Raw genomic sequence first — 17,298 nt, 5'->3', positions numbered from 1 at the left:
TTGAATGAGTTTTTAACCTTTCATGTCATTTTAAAATATACTGTTTCTTACAGAAAGACTCATTGTTTTTGCTAATGACACTGAGATGTTGCTTCATGTGTCTCTAATCTGTATGTATCTGATTATTACTAGTCATAATCAGTTGCATTCGGATCCTTGGGACCTGTGTATGTCTATAAACTCATCAGGTAGAGGTAATGTTTATCACCTCTACTAATTAACATGATGTAATTTTTTTGCTTCCTTGTCAAATATAATTCTTTTTTTAAATTTGTTGGTTTTTTTTTTGTGTGTGTATATCACACAGAACATCCCAAATGATCTTATTCATCTATACACCCACTTCCCAGATGGCACCCTCCCATAGCCTCCCTCCCCCCACTAGAGCCCTTATACTCTGATATCCCTGCTACTGTCTGCTGTGTTGTTGGCACCCACAGCCGTTCCCCACTACTTGCCTTTCTGATGAATCTAGTCAGATTATCTAGATGGCTTTGTTTTAGGAAGGTCAGCTGTTCCTCATCTAGGAGCAATCAGTTATCAATATTCCTTTAGATAAGATTGGGGTCTGCTGTTCATTTTCCCAGTTCTATGCTGGGTTACTATCTGGGCGTCTCTTGGGCCACCCTGGCCAACAACTAAAAGAAGGTATCTCCTATCTGACATTGTTGCTTGTTATGTAGCTTTTAGCTATACATTTTTTTTTTTTTAAGATTACCTTGTCCGAAGTACGCCCTCTTGTGCACAGTTTGAACACCTTGGTATCCCAAACTCCGGCAGACTACTTGTCCAGCACGAATCTCCCAGCGGTCATCACAGACTGTACCCCACTGGCCTTCGTGGAAGATCTCCACTCTACCCTCGTGAGGCCCACTGCCACCAACCAGTCGAACTGCCTTCAACGGGGCTGAAAAATAAGTAACAAGGATTGGTTATATTCATCCTGTTTCATAATACTTTTTTGAGGTGTTTGGGATCAAACTTCGGTACTTTCTTTTTAAGAAAGTATTTTAGTATATTTCTTCAATAATTTGAACTATTTGAATAAATATGAAACTTTCTACCACCACCTACTGAGTGTAATTGCAAACATTGTGTCTTTTAAAGCTGAAGTAGCGTTTATTCGTAGGAAAACTCTTCAAAAATAGTTCTAATGACTTAACAGTTCAAAAGGTACTACTTCATCGAAATTATATAGATTTCGTGATATTTGTAAATATTTAGAACGATATGAGTCATTATTTTTCTGATGCACTAATGTAGAATCAAGTGATTATCAGCAGTTTATGGGCTCAGGGAGCAGATGTGTCACACCACAGACAAGAAAGGACATCACTGAACTGCTTATCTTATGTTAATAAAAATGAGGAGCTATATTTAGAGCATCCATTATTATAAGACTGGTGGATATTTCCCAGCAAGAATTCTCAGATTCTCTTCTCTCTCTCCTCTCTCTCCTCGCTCTCTCTCTCTCTCTCTCTCTCTCTCTCTCATATCTCTCTCTGTTGGAAATGACATAAATGTCAGAAAATATTTAACTATTTTGATAAATGAATAAAGCAGTAATATTTACAATGAAATAAACCATATTTATGATTATAAATGTAATATTGTTCTGTAATACATAACCAATTAAAACTTGTGAATATGAAAATATGTAAAATTTTGCCCATACTAGAGGGAGAATTGCATAAATAATCTTTTCCCATTTTAAGAACCAATACATTTTGAATGAAAGGACAGATAATAAATGCACACAATTAATATTTTAAAAACGATTAGCTTGGAGTAATAAAGTTAAATGGTCCATAGAATGCCAGGAAGTATTTGTTTAATAATTCATCTTGACGAAAGTCAGAGAAACATATTTTTTAAATGTATTCACTTGAGGATGGAGTGCTTGGCCCCAAATGGACATCCCTTTAAAGACTCAGTTAATTTGGAAGAAGAATGAGGAGAACAAATATGAGTCAGAGGATGGGGAGGTGTGCTGCAAAAAGATGTCTTTTGTACAGTACCTGATATTTCCAATGCTTTCATGAAGTCACTGTAGCTGGGGTTACCTACAGGATGTTGGCCCTGTCAACATTCTGTCACGGATGGGAGAGGGGTTCATGAGGCCCCAGGCCCCACTGTTCCCTTAGACTATTGGTAGCAATGTGGACTGGAGCAGAAGATATCACTTTCTGCAGTGGTGTAGCCTCTGAAAAGTTGCTCACGCTCTAGTAGATGACCTCATCCATGCCCAAGCAAGCAACTCTAATTAAATTTCGTGGGTCACACATACACACAACAAAAGACAGAATAGTCAAAGAGATCTTGTTGGGAAAGTAGTGAGGTGAGAGAAGAAAATGGCTACAATTCAACAAGTGCATGTCTGATACTTTCAAAGAATAAAAAATGTATTTAGTGCTGAACAGAAATAACACTAATAACAATATTAGAGGATATTATTCTCTAGTAATCATAAAATCCAGTGAGTAAATGAGTCTATTTAAATATATCTTTTCAAGGAAAAGTTTGAGTAACATTATATTATAAAAGAAGTCAGAGGTGATTAATAGAGCAAACTTAGATCTCTAGTGTGAGAATGGGGTTTAAGATATTGGATTTGAGAGTTTATTAAATTTATGAAATATTAAGTCTCATTTTCCTCCAATTCAAGTAAATTTTGTTGAAGCAGTATTTCAATGTCGTATAAAGAAAACTGAGAATTTCCTATAACAACACGAACTTAGCCAAATGAAGCATGAAATGCAGCATGCGTGTACATATACATTACTACAATTATGTTCTTGATTTCCCCTGTAATACAGTTCAGTACTAAATACTGAGTTCATGTAATCATGCCAATGTATAATCTGTTCCTCAAGCAGACATTAAAAATTTTAAGATATAAATAATCTGCCATTACATTATCTAAGCATTCAATTACCGAGTAACCTGATCATTTACAGCAGATGCTTAAGGAAATGAGAGTAATCTAATAATAGGTTTTGTACAGATTTTTTTATTAATCGCACTGTACTCACTAGTTTTATGTACTTATTTTCATTTTTACAAAGTGAAATGTGCCCAGGAATGATGTATTTATCATGCATTCCATGAGAAAAATGGATTATTCAAACAATGGACTATGCAAACCCGGCTGTCTTCTTGCCCAAACCTGTGTATGTAAACACCCTCTGAGTTTTCCTCCACTCACAATCGATGAGCTTGCCCTGGCAATTGGTTTTAAAATTTTGATATGCAGCAAAATCTCAAATTGCTGGCCCCACTTTTATTATGGCCTGATTAGAACCTGATAATTTCCATGTTTAACAAGTTTCCAGGTGAAGCTGTTGATTACAAAGAGAATGACTGACTTCAGATTTCTTCTAAGACCCCAGTGCTCATGGGATTCTGAGACGGGGCAAGTCCTTTTATCCAGCGCTAAATATATTTTAGTAGCTTATGCATATCTGTCATCTGGAAAACTTCATAACTCAAAATCAATTATTGACAGATGTCATGCTCTGATAATACTTAACTACCTCTGGGTTAGGATAGAGGAAAGAGGCAAGTCAATAGACTAACTGGAGAACTGACATCACATCTTCCATTCAACTGCTCTGAGCTAGACCCAGTGGTGCAGTCCTGTGATTTCAGTTATGTGAGACTGGAGTAGGATGGTTTCAAGTTCAAGGCTGCCTGTGCTATAAGAGTGAGTTCAAGGCCAATTTGGAAAATTTATTGAGATCCTGTTTTGAAATGAAAAACACCAAACGGAGGCTAATGTCATAGCTCAGTGGTGAGACACTTGCTCTTTATACATGAAGCCCTTAGTTCAATACTCAGAACTGTCAACTGCTATGTTTACACAGTGGACAAATTGCCCTTTGCCATGAGGCTCAATCATCACATTTGATACCACCTGAATCATAATATTTCCTGGGACAGACTGAAGGTCACGGTTCTCTAAATTTAATTTACTTATTCTATAACTCAAAGCAATGTGTTTGTTCTATTGGCATCATACTAACGTATTTAAGGAGGCAGATTAATTCATTTGGGAATTTTTGTTGTATGTTGTCTATATTGTCTTTCTCTTGATTTTTTCTGGATGTTTTAATTCTTTTAAAGTTCATTAATATAGACATTTTCCAGATTCAGGTCAGATAAAAACGAACAAGCACTGAATCTGTATCTACTGAATGCTAATATTAATTATATATATATATAATTGCCAAACCACAGCAAAAATAGAAACCAAAGCAATTTAAACCAAAATGGAAATTATAGCATACTTTGCAAATTATGGGATGTTTCATGGAACCTTAGGATAAGATTGTAGCTAGGAATCCGGAAGAGCTGAGTGATCAAGGTTCTCAGCACTCCCTGCTACCATCCAGCTTGCCTCTGCATGCTGCCTCATTCTTCTACATTGCAGGCTGGTTGTCTTTGCTCTCTGGTTTTCATAGTGACTCTTTTCTAGCACCTTCTTTCAGTCTCTTTCTCAGAGACCTTTACTAAATATCCAGGCAAATCCTCCAACAGCATCACCCAGATGCATCACCCACCAGTTACCTTTCTGTGGACTAAACAGGCTGGGCTAATAGAAAAATCATGTTATAGACATGGTACATACAGAGTGAGAGTGGTGAGCTATGTCCTTACTGAAAGAATAGTTTCAAGTGGACCAAAGTTTCAAGTTAATTCCATAAACGATATTTTGAAAACCATGCTACATTTGATCAGTATTAATTTTGCACAGATGTTTACCCCTATATCCTTTTTTATATCTGTGATTGGCTGATACTTTGCAAATTATGGGATGTTTCATGGAACCCTACGATAAGATAACTGAAATAATAAATTTGGGAGTCATTATGGATTTTGGACCCACCTTGAAACTGTTAATGAGAAATAAACATTTGATCTCTGGGGGACCAAATTTTCCAACCATTACAGGACAAAATATTATCTTCTATTTGTTAAATGCATCTAATACAATTTTCTGTGTCAGGCATTTTCCTGGATTTTGTGAAGAATTTGACTAAAACATCTAGCATGTCTTTAATATAAATAAGGTTACTACAAAGATTAGATTAAATAATACACTAAAAATTCTGTTGAGAGCTGGGTGTGGTGGTGCACACCTTTAATCCCAGCACTCAGGAGGCAGAGGCAGGCTGATCTCTATGAGTTCAAAGCTACCCTGATCTACATAGTGAGTTCCAGGACAGTTGGGGCTACAGGGAGACCCTGTCTCAAAAGAAAAAAAAATCTGTTGAATTGCAGTTTGTTTATTCAAAATTCAAGGTTTTTATTTTGTGGTGAATTAAAAAGAAAGAATATTTTATCTGTCTCCATTAGTTACCTGTATTATCTGTGTATGTGAATATATACATAGATTTCACATTTTTCCATATAACATTTTTTGTCAAAATTTAGATTTTAGTTTCTACTTTACTGTGCAGAAGTTCTCCAGATAAATTCTGCTGAATAGTTTCAGACAGCAGATTATTGCTCTTCCTTTTTTCGCACAATAATTTTCTATCACTTTTGGTGGGAAGAACTATGACCTACAGGACGATTCTGTCTTTTAGATAAAGTTTTATTGAAATGTATTCACAACTTGGTTTATAAAGGTGAATGGTTGCCTTCAGGCTCCAACAGCCTAAGTGAAGAATGTGACAGAGACCATATAGCACTCAAAGCAAATGCCAAGAGACTCCTAGAGTAACCAAGGTCTTCAATAATGGCTGCTTACTCTCTTCTTTGATCCTTTCTTTGAGGAATTCTTCATTTTTTGGTCTTTTATGCCACCTATTCAATCTTCCAAATGAGCCTCACTCTCCTTTATTTCTGGTACTTTGGGCCCAGCTAAAATACTCCTTTCCTTCCCTCTCATCTCTTACCCTCAGTCCTTGGTGTGCATAGGTTATCTTTTCCAGGGTCCCCTAGCATTACTGGCTCATGTAAAAGCATCATTGATTTGGTTAATTTTCCCACTAGATTGAAATTCTTTAGGTTATCTTTGCATCACTCAACAGAATTCTGTTGTTGATTACCGATCATGTGGTGAACAATTATAGGATGGTTGAATAATGCAATACTCTTGATTTAAGGACTTGGGAAGATGAGTTAAGCAAATTGATAAAAATTTTAGATTAAACAGCAGAGTAACAGTCTTGAGTAGTTTTCAAGTCTCTAGAGGAAATGCAGTTTATATAAGTTGAAAAAGTAAGGACATTATAAAGGAAAGATTGATTGAATTTGTATAAACTTGAGCCCTATTATGTGAATAACTGACACAAGGTTGTTTCCTGAGAGTCCGGTTGAGTAGGAGAGCTGGTGGGAACATTTGATCAGCATCCTTACCTGTCTCCAAATTTGATTTCATCATCTCAGCAAGAAAGTCTGTGGCTTAGTGTTAAACATGTGTGTGTTAGACAGAATCTTCAGACAGAATACCAATTCAATTTGTAATGAAAAAGATAGTTGCCTCAAAATCCAGAATATTTGAATCTGTAGGACAAGGACACTGTTTCTTTCCTCAAGGGTGAACTGTACCAAAAGCCAAATCACAACCAAGGAATTGTGAATTCAATTAATCTATTAATTTTTAATGAGACACAATGATATTTTGCCTCTGGAAATAACCTGTTCTTACTTTTTACCTGTGTTAATGAATTCATCAGGTGCAATTTGGCACATGTCTGCTCTAATATACTGTATGTTCACTCTCTGACATATGAAAATTAAGAAATTTGATTATACTTATGAAAAGTTTTGCTGGATAACAAGAGTGAAAAGAAACTCCCCTGCAGTACTATTGTAAATTGCCCTGCAGAACTATTGTAAATGGAGGAGAAATTAAGTATATTTTCTCTAATTATATTATTTTGAGCTAGGACTAATTTAACTAAAATAAGTTACTAAGTGAATAGCCTCTAATGTCTTTCTATTATGAAAGGTCTATAGTTCAAACAGTGCTAACATTTGCAACATTAAGGAGAAAGAAAAAGACTGACAGGTATAGCACATTGTAATTTATGGCAAGTAACAAATGAATCAACACAATCTATTGTTTATGCACATACACACATATAGTAAATGCATAAAAAACATGAAAGGAAACACATAAACTCTCGCATAAAAGTTTATTCTAAATAAGCAAGGAGGTAGACAAAAGGAGGCCTTGGTAGTCTGAACCCAAACAGCTGAAAGCAATATGGTAAATGTTGACACCTTAAATACCTAGGTGGTGTGGCATCTCAGTGAACGTGTATTAGCTGTTTTCTTTAAACACTCTTTTGTCCTTCGTGTTTGACTTCTATTTCTCTTGAGAAAATACATTACAGAAATGCTGGTGGAACCACACTTGATCCTTAAACAAACCAGTGGAAGTGCTTCATGGACAAGTCTTTCCTTAAAATTATAAATGACCACTGAGGAGTTTAACAATTCTAATTATAGGTAGTTCTCAACAAACAGGGTTTTGACTTAATGCTCTTTAACTTTAAAATGATACAAAAGCAATGCACAGTCTGTGGAAAATTAGCTTGCAGGTTTGAATTTTAAGTTTTTTCCTGTGGCAGTGGCATGCCATCCTTTATCTGCTTAAGATGCTTAAGAGCAGAAGAAAGAGACAGCTCCCAGGTAGTAATGACTGCAAACAGGAAGGAAGATCACAATTGTGGTGCTTGGGTTATTGTACTATGTACAATAGTTATATTGTTTTTTCAAATCAAGGTATTTTCAGCTTGTGAAACGTTTACCCGGAGAAGCATCTGCATTCTTATAATCTTCACTCATCCTCATAATCTCTCTCTGATTCTCTCTCTTTCTCTGTCTCTCTTCTCCCCTCCATCCCTCTCCCCCTCCTTCCATCCCTATCTCCTTCTCTCCCTTCTCTGTTGGAGTTAGGTTTTAGTTAAATTTATTACAAAGATAGTTGGTTTATTTGAATTCTTCATGTAATGTAGAAATTTAAAAGTATGGAAGAAGGAGCTCAGGAGACAGGGAGAGTAAGGAGTTATTAAGGAGCAAATGGGGGAAATGGAGGGTTCTTTAATTGGAGTGGGAAGTGAGAGGGGTATACAGGGCTGGAGAGTGGAAAGAAAGATTAATAGTTAAGTGATGTAAAACATCAAAGGGAAACATAGTGTTTACTAAGCCTACTGAAAAATACACATATAAATGCAAGTGCATCTGTGTATCTGATGGATATATAACAAAAATCTTAGTGCCAGGCACAGACTCCCCAAATAATGCAAATTATTGTTGTAGTCCTTAATTGCCTCTCAAAACTTGAAATTAAGACCTTATTGCTGAAGAAACAAAATATTTTAGACACAGGACTTGGAGTAATTGAGCTGTAACTGACCCGGAAACCTGCTTCCTGAAGAATAACTCTTAGTATTCAAAGATTTTACGCAAGCTACCATGTTAGAAAGCCAATCAACAATCCTACTGTAACTTCTACAAACCACAGTGAATGGACCAGCAAATTATCTCTGTTGGTAACAGTAGTGGCACTTTTATTTTGGGGGTAAATAGCTGTCTAATTGGATTCAAAGCCTGCTCATTGGCAGGGATGATACATGGTAGTGTAAACATAGACAAATACACATGTCTGGATAGGCTATAGACCCTAAAGAAAAACCTACTTCTGCCACTTCCCTAGACCAACATAGGTTATTACTATAATATAAATACATATATCCTTATATTTAGAGACAAGTGTACTTCTCACTACTCATCAGATTGTTCTGAAACAGATGGAGGCTACTACCAAGTTGTTCAACTGGTCAAATAAGTGACTGAAGTGCTCAGCCCTATGTGATACCTCAGTAGTACAAACTCTGTACCTAAGGCTCAGAGAACATCATGGAAATGGGGCCAGAAAGAATGTAAGAGCCAGAGGAACAAGATATCTTTTGCTAGTTAACGCATTCTAGACATGATAGGGAAGTGATATCAAAGAAATCTCCACATTATGGTAGTCTAACAAGATCTGTATAATGACAATAGCAGTTGACATGCCAAGGTGGATGGGGAGAAGGTCACAGTGTCCCACTTCAAGATCAAGAGTTACAGGCAATTAATGGATGCTGAGGGAGGCAGAATTAGTTTGCTCCAGACTCTAGCTCTCTGAGAGGTTGTTTAATCTCAAGTAGACAGCCATAAACACAGGTACATATGAGCACCACTAAATGGACTCATGCAGTACCTATCTATCTCTCTATCTTTCTCTCTTTCTATCTATCATCTATCTATCTATCTATCTATCTATCTATCTATCTATCTATTATCTATCTATCTATCTATCTATCTATCTATCTATCATCTATCTATCTCTCTCTCATCTATATAATGATCTATATGTGTGTGCATTTATAAATGTATGTAAATATATGTAACAATAATAATCAAAGAATAGGGCAAGCAATTGAAAGGAGTGGGGGAACATGGAGAAGTTGAGGGGGGACTGAGAGGGATGGAAATAATTCAAAAACAGTATTCACAGATGAAATTCTCTAAAATAATTAAAATGTAAAGGTATACTTACCTGAATGTAGTTTGACCTGAAAGACTTCACAATATGGTATACTTATTTTATAAAAAGAATTGATATATTAAGGGTATTGACTACCTTAATGAGCTTTTTAGCTTATGAGATGCACATCCCAGAAATCATTTGTCTGGGAAACAGTTAATTTCCCTGGAACAATAATCAAAGAGTTTATTGGTCTTGCTCCAGAAATCATAAAAGACTGGAATAAGATCTCAGGATATTGTCAAGAGAATCAGGAGAGAATTTCAGTAGAGAGGGAATGTGCCAAAGGATTTACTGTGATGATGGAAGTGAAACTGTGGAGAGTGGGTGGGGAGGAAAGTTTGATGTCCATCCTGGAAAGGAGTTTCAAAACAGTGCAGTAGAGATCAGATTAAATTTGTAGACTCTTATGTTCACACTTTTCGTTTTAAATTTTATTTATTTATTTATTTATTATTTTTAGTTTATGTGGATGGATGTATTGCCTGCATGTATGTAAGTGCACTTGTGTTATGCAATGCCTGCAAAAATCAGAAGAAAGTGTCAGATCCCTGGAACTGAAGTGAAGGATGGTAGTTAGCCACCATTGGGTGCTGGGAAGTGAACCTGGGTCCTCTGCAAGAGCAGCCAGTGCTCCTAACTGCTGAGTCATCTCTCCAGCCCAACTTATACTTTTCTATTGTGAATAAGTCTGAGTAAAATTCTCTTAGATCCCCAAAGTGGACCCAGAGCCCTTCTTTAAATGAAGGGTGAGAGTCAATGCTGATTGTTGGAATGAAATATGAAGAGAATGTGGAATGAAAGACATGTACTTGTGTGTTTCCCAGGGTTTCCATAACATATGGTGATTCACTGGGTAGCCCAAGATAGCAAAACAGTTTTAGAAAGGCTGCATGCTTGAAAGTACGGAGCTAATAGGGCCACCCTTTTTTCTGAAGGCTCTGGGTAGTCCTTTACTTCTTCTCAACTTCCAGTGACTCCCAGCAAGTCCCACTCTTTGGCTGCAGCACTCAGACTCTGTCTCCATCTCTACAAAACCTTCTTTCCTCTATGTGGAGAGAGCTACTTTTAGCTTTTTTTAAAAAACAATTTTGCCAAAAAGAGTGGCAAATATTTAAGGTGAAAACAGTATCTAAGTTTTAAAATTCCAATTAAGTAAAATCTCTGTATTTAAGAAGGGGTATTACTCATTCATCAGGGTATTTGTTGTCATATTAGAGCAATGTTGCTATTAGTGTTTCAGTTCTAAGTGATTTATAGAGTTGCTTAAAGGAGAACCTTAATAATGTTTGTAATTGTTTGAATTTATCTATTTGTAAGTTATTTACATTTTGCTCTTCATTTAGAAACCTGGAGCACAAAAATAATTGGGTAATCAATTAGAATTTGAGCAAAGCTCATTTAGAATAAATACCATCCTAAAATAGCATAGTTTAAGGATCCATGGTTTCGGATTTATGTTTGTTCATTTCATTCAGCCCTTTTAAAAATTCTCATTCGCTTCCTTGTAAGCAGGTGAGATGTTGGTAAGTGATCTGAACTCAACCTTGTGAATGTTCTCATTCCCCTCTGTAAGTTAGTGGAATGTTGGTGAGTGATCTGAACACTCTGGGCCCTTGTTTGTTTACTTACAGAGTAAATAGTGTGACACATATCTCTGTGAATTGAGGTCAGAAAATGTAACTCTATGTGAGATGATTTATTTTAATGTGTGAAGTATTACATGAAAAATGGTAATATAATTATTAATTGTAGTTGAGTATGGGAGTTATTCTGTGAAGACATAGGCTGTAGGGCATTTGATTTGTGGGTTTCAGGGAGAATAATGCTCTCAATTTGGCCTGCTAAAGTTTAATCTGTCTAGTTCTGACAGGTTAGCTCAGCTTTCTAACTGTTGTGAAAAGAAAATAACTTTCCACAAAATGTTGAATTGACGTTAGAGGCAATTTAAAGGAAAGACACATGCCTCTTGCACTGTGTGCTGTACTTTCTTTATGCTTACAACTGTTCGTCTCCACAGCTGTAATCAGAACAGGTTAATGGAATTGGTAGAGGACAATAGTGCATGTGGTCTTCATTGTTTCACTACCAGGCAGGAGTGATCGTGATTCCTGTACGATAGCTGAGCCTAGGAGCATTTAGCGACAGATTACAGGAAGCCTCAAAAATTCAACGAAGAGCCTCCTCTCCTCTAGAATATAATTACTTTCATTTGTTTGACCATTGTAGTACAAAGTAGGAACTCACTAGAATACGGATAAATGTGGATTGTTATATTTTGTTTGGATAATAATATAAAGAACAGAGAAAAATACCTATAGTGAATAATGGTTCTCAATTAATACACAGTCAGTTAGAACAGAGCACCAAATTATTTTCAGATGACTCCAGTTTCTCTTCAGAAAAGGGCATGTCAGTATCTGTAAACACTATGCTTCTCTGGCCCAGGTCAAAGACACTAGGCTGTGCTACAAACTGGCCTTATGACTATGGACATGCCATCTTACCAGTTTTCAATTAATTTCTTCATTTATTATGACATCTTTGGCAATGGTGTTATGGCACTGTGGTGTTAATTTAAGACATGATGTATTGTTAGACAGCTTGAGAGGGAAAATTAGATTAAGGTTCACTATAATTTCCTTCACTTGAAGGTCAGATAAGCCAAGATTCAAACTGCAAACTAACCATATCAACACCAGCTGTATGAGTTTACATAGGTTTCTAAAGGCTCTAAACCCCCATGGGGAAACAGCACAATGAGAGATTCTTTGTGAAGATCAAGTGAAAGAGAGAGATCATTTAAAGTGCATTGCAGAGTGTCTGGCACAGAGGGGAAGTGTTCATACTATTACTTCTTATGTTTGCAAAAGGATGATGACAGTAGCAATATCTTAAATAATAGTAATAATGATAATAATAATAACCAGTTTAAGTACTTTGCTGTACTGAATAGCTTTAGTGTCTACTTCACACATCTGGGTAGAGGGAGTCTCAATTGGGGAATTTCCTCCATTGAACTGACCTGTGGCCATGTCTGTGGGGTATTTTATTGATTTTTGAATGACGTGGGAGGGCCCAGCCCTCTGTGGGGGGTACCATCCCAGGCAGGTTTTTCTGTGTTATATAAGAAAGCAGGCTGTTGAAGAGAGGGTGGGCATATTAGGGGTGGGTGCTATGACTAGGGAGGGAGGAGGAAAGCCAGGTGGGAGAAAAAAAGAGTAGAGATGAGTGAATCTGGGGGGGTGGGGGGTGGGCAAGGAAACCTAGAGAGAAATGTGATGCCCCTGAAACCCCATGAGAAATGCACATAAAATGTCTGAACATTAATGCACATGTATACCTGGGAGCTCTTGGCAAGGAACAGAGTGCCAGACAGAAAAGACCTCTATTTGAGTGGTTCGTGAATGTGGTCCAGGAGACTCCCAAAATAACACAAGTTATTAACAAACATTTGACTATCTCCTACAACTTGTAGATAAGACCCTATTGTAGAGGACAGGACATACTTAGGATACAGAATTTGAAATGATGGAGCAGGAACTCCATCGTTCTAAAGGAAATTTGGCTATCAAAAGGCTAGATGATGATGTGCAAACTGCCAAGGGAGAAAACCAATCAATGGTTCAACTCAGCCCTAAAGCCTAATAACTATAATGACTGGCATGGCCAAACTACCTCTATTGGGTACAGTAGTGGCACTGTTGTCTGAGAGCAATCAGCAGCTACCTAATTGGACTTAAAGTACTCTCAATGGGAATGTGGCATTGTAAACTCAGCTAAATACACCTGGCAGGGAGAACATAGCTCCTAGAAAAAAATCCTATCTCATATCTCTAGACAAATGAAATTTCTTACTATATGCTAAATATCGATCCTTATATTTATAGAAAATCATCCCATACACCACTCATCGAAGAAGCTTCTTTCTGCAAAAGATGGAGGCTACTGAAGAATTGCACATCTGGTCAGACCCAGTACTAGGTGATCAACAGTTGAACCTCTACAACTAAGGCTCATGGAACATAGCAGAACAAGAGGCACAGAGAAAACTAATGCATTCCTCAATTCTCACCAGTAAAGTTTCTTTATACAACAGAGAGTGATGTACACAGGAGGTCACAACTGGCTAAGTTTTAAAGAAAAATAGACTGTAGAGTGTAGGATAAGACACCTATATGGAAACTCATCCACCCACAGCTCAGGGACCATTGTGGAAGAGGGGGTAGAATGATTGTCAGAGCCAGGCCTGGTTCATGAACACAGGGAAGCAGATGCTTCCAGGCCACTGGAAACTTGCACATGCAAACTTGTGGCAATGGTAGTATTGAGCTCAGGACCCATGTCATCTCAAAGAAGGGCAAAAGGGGAGGAAAGAAATAGCTGGCAGGCCAGCACTAGACTGAGAACTAATGGAGACTGATTGCTGCTGGTAGAGGGAGAGTATGACTTACATACAATCAATACATAGGATGACTAGAATACAGTGGATGAATTCACACTAAAGGACATTTGGGTACAAATGCCTGAATGAATAGGACTTTACATGTATGGTAGAATACCTGAAGTATGGTGGGGAATGGGGGAGGCATGAATGGGGGAGGAGAGTTTAAATTTGATTAAGAACTGTTGTATGAAATTACAAAAGCTCAATAAAACAATAAAAAAAGGAAAATATGCTGAGCATGGGCCAGGGGAGCAAGCCAGTAAGCAGCATTCCTCCACGGTCTGTGTTCAGCTCCTTCCCCCAGGTTCCTGCCCTGAGGTCCTACCTTGGGCTCCCTCAGTAATGGACTGTGACCCAGAAGATGTAAGCCTAATAAACCCTTTCTCCCCAAGTTGGTATTGGCCAGAGTGTTTTGTCACAGCAGTGGAGAGATAAACGATAACAACTGTCTTTCTAAATCCTCTGAATAGCTTTTATAAATCACCTATCCCAGTTCATGGCACAGGCCACGTGAAAACTGTCACCTCTGCTAGATGTATGTGACAGAATCCACAGTTATCCCCACAAGCCTGTGAGCAGCTTCTAGACCAGTGACAACTAGAACACATCATGGTTACTTGGTTATAACTCCTTTACACTGTGAAAGAATAGAGTGGTACAGCTGCTGCCCAATGAGCAATCAACAAGAATGGTTCCAAAGGCTACAAGCCACACAGTAATGTTGTCCAGAGACCTGTATCCTTGTACTAAGATTCTTAAAGGGAAATTCTGTGTCTCAAATTACTTGGTATTTACTGAACCTGTTAGGAAATGAGTGGAACCATCCCTGGATACAATAACTAGCCAGGAGAAATCTAGCCCCCAAACAGAGACAAATCAGAATGTTTGAGAAGGAAGAAGACAGTAAGATATGAAGAAAATGCATCAGAGCAAAAGCTATTGACAACGAAAATGACAACTATAAAAAGTAAGAGAGAAATGCAGAAGAGAGAATTGAATCCACATGATTTGGTCTGAAGTCCTGTATCCTGCATATAATTGTAAACCCATCTTTTAGAATTCTTAACTGAGGGGCTGAAGAGATTGCTCAGTGGTTAAGAACACTGGTTGTTTTTGCAGATGACCCAAGTTTGAATCCTAGCACCCACATGGCAGCTAACAACTGTCCATAACTCCAGTCCCAGGGGATCCAACAGTCTCTTCTGACTGGGCATTGCATGACACGGGTGCACTTACCTACATGCAGGTAATACACACATACACGTAAAACAAAAATAATAAATAAAATTTTTTAAAAAAGAATTCTTAACTGAAACTATACATTTATTTTCTGAATGAGCACATTTTTGCTACTTCTATTTCAGTTTTTTGTTTTGGCTGTTTATTGTTTTGGTTTTTAAGCACAATTTCACTATATAAACTAGGCTAATCTCAACCTTGCAATCCTCCTGCCCCAACCTCCAATATGCTAGAATTACATGTTTTGGATCACCATTCCTAGCTCTACTTAACTGTTCTTACAAAAATCTTGGTGGTAATTATTTAAGGAAGAATGTGTTTGTCAAGATCATTGTGTTTGACATCAATCATTTCAGTGTTGGCTATTGTCTACTTAAATTGAATTACCTGGACAATGATTTTATTATTTTATACAGTACTATAATATAAAAGAATATCATCAAAATATAAAATCACAAAATTGGTAAGAAATAAAAATAAAATTGTTCACATCAAGTCATAACAGTAATGAATATGACTTAAATTTATTTATAGTATAATTTACCCACCCCTTTAAGAACAAACTGTTAGAAACTGATAGAAAGAGAGCTTTCTTGTGTTGTGAAGAGGTAGACAAAAGACTCCCCATAGACACTGTCAATATTCATTCATTTATTCACTGTTGTTGTGTGCCAGCATCAAGTTTTGATGCCTTCCTGTTAGAGACTACATTATGTCCTTCCCAAGTTAATATAAAGAACTACTAACAGTAGTATGACTGGATTTAGAGTTAGGGCCTTTACAGAGGAACTCAGGTTAAAGGAGTTAACAAAGGCAGAACCCTAGTTCAGTAGGATTGACGGTTCAGGAGAGGAAGATCATAGGGCACTCAGTGCTCATGCCTCCATTGTAGTCACAGTGAAAAGACGGCCATTTGCAAGCTATGGAGAGCAGTCTCAGGAGAAAGCAATCCTGCTGGAACCTTAATTTTGGGTTTCTAATTTACAGAACTATGACAAAATAAATTTGTGTCAAGTAGCCCAAGCAGGAGCATTCTGCTCTGACAGTGTTACATACTAAAACATTACCCTTTCCAATTTTTCACTTATGTTTTGTGTTTTTGAGTATTTATAAATAAAATCTGGAAGAAGTTCTGTGGGCACAAACTGGAAAGTGTAAGCTTTGTTTTTAATTTGTAGATGGGAAGCAAGGGTAAAAATACCTCTTTTCCCAAAAATAAATTAATTAAACACAGTCTCACTCTATAAACTGAGCTAGTCTCAAACAGTCCTCCTGCCTCTGCCTCCCAAATGCTACATGTTCCTGCCACCATTCCGAGCCCTACTGAGCATAGTGGTTTATACTGTAATCCCAGCACTTGAGAAGTTGAGACAGGTGAATCATGTGTTTGAGGCTGGCCTGGGCTACATAATGAGACTTTTTTTCTAAACAATAAGAACTAGCGTAACAACAACAGCAAAAACCAAATAATAATAATAATAATAATAATAATAATAATAATAATTTTCTTTTTTCAAGTGCTGGGGGTGATCGTTAATACTATCTGTCAATTTGACATGATCTAGAATCACTTAGGAGACAACCTTTCATGATTTTTATGAAGGAGCTTCTAGAGTGTATTAATTGAGGTAGAAAAACTCACCCTAACAGAAGGAGGCACCATTCCATGGGCTGAGCGCCCAATAGTAAATAAGGAGAAAGTGATCTGAAACCATCATTCATCTCTCCCTGACCCCTGAGTATAGACACAGAGTGAGCAGCGGTCTTATGCTCTTGCTACCACACCTTCCCTGCTATGATGTCTGATGCCTTCAAACTATGAGCCAAAATAAACTATTCCTTCTATAAGGTACTTTTGTCAGGTACGTTGTCATAGCAATGAGAAAACTAATACAAAAGACATCACTCACTAGAATTACTACAATGCCCTGCATTTGCTCCCAGCAGAAAAAATAATTTCATTTTAAAATTGTAAAATATTAAGGACCAACAAGATGCTTCAGTATATTAATATGAATATTAACATTTAATATTAATATTTACCATATTAAAATGTCCTGTGTTCTTT

General features: G+C 37.1%; 1 protein-coding gene across 1 annotated transcript in view; it reads right to left on the bottom strand.

Annotated features, from left to right (window-relative positions):
* Positions 1-17,298, bottom strand: part of Msr1 (macrophage scavenger receptor 1) — a 105,311-nt gene that overhangs the window by 14,030 nt on the left and 73,983 nt on the right. The window contains exon 9 of the mRNA XM_017800974.2: positions 719-907. Within this exon, the coding sequence (XP_017656463.1) occupies positions 719-907 (189 nt within the window). The remainder of the gene's footprint in view (positions 1-718; positions 908-17,298) is intronic.

This window comes from Nannospalax galili, unplaced genomic scaffold (genome assembly GCF_000622305.1).
Source record: "Nannospalax galili isolate Female #2095 unplaced genomic scaffold, S.galili_v1.0 scaffold242, whole genome shotgun sequence".
NCBI lineage: Eukaryota > Metazoa > Chordata > Mammalia > Rodentia > Spalacidae > Nannospalax > Nannospalax galili.
The sequence above is the reverse complement of the archived record's forward strand: the minus strand, read 5'-3'. Positions and strand labels throughout refer to the sequence as shown.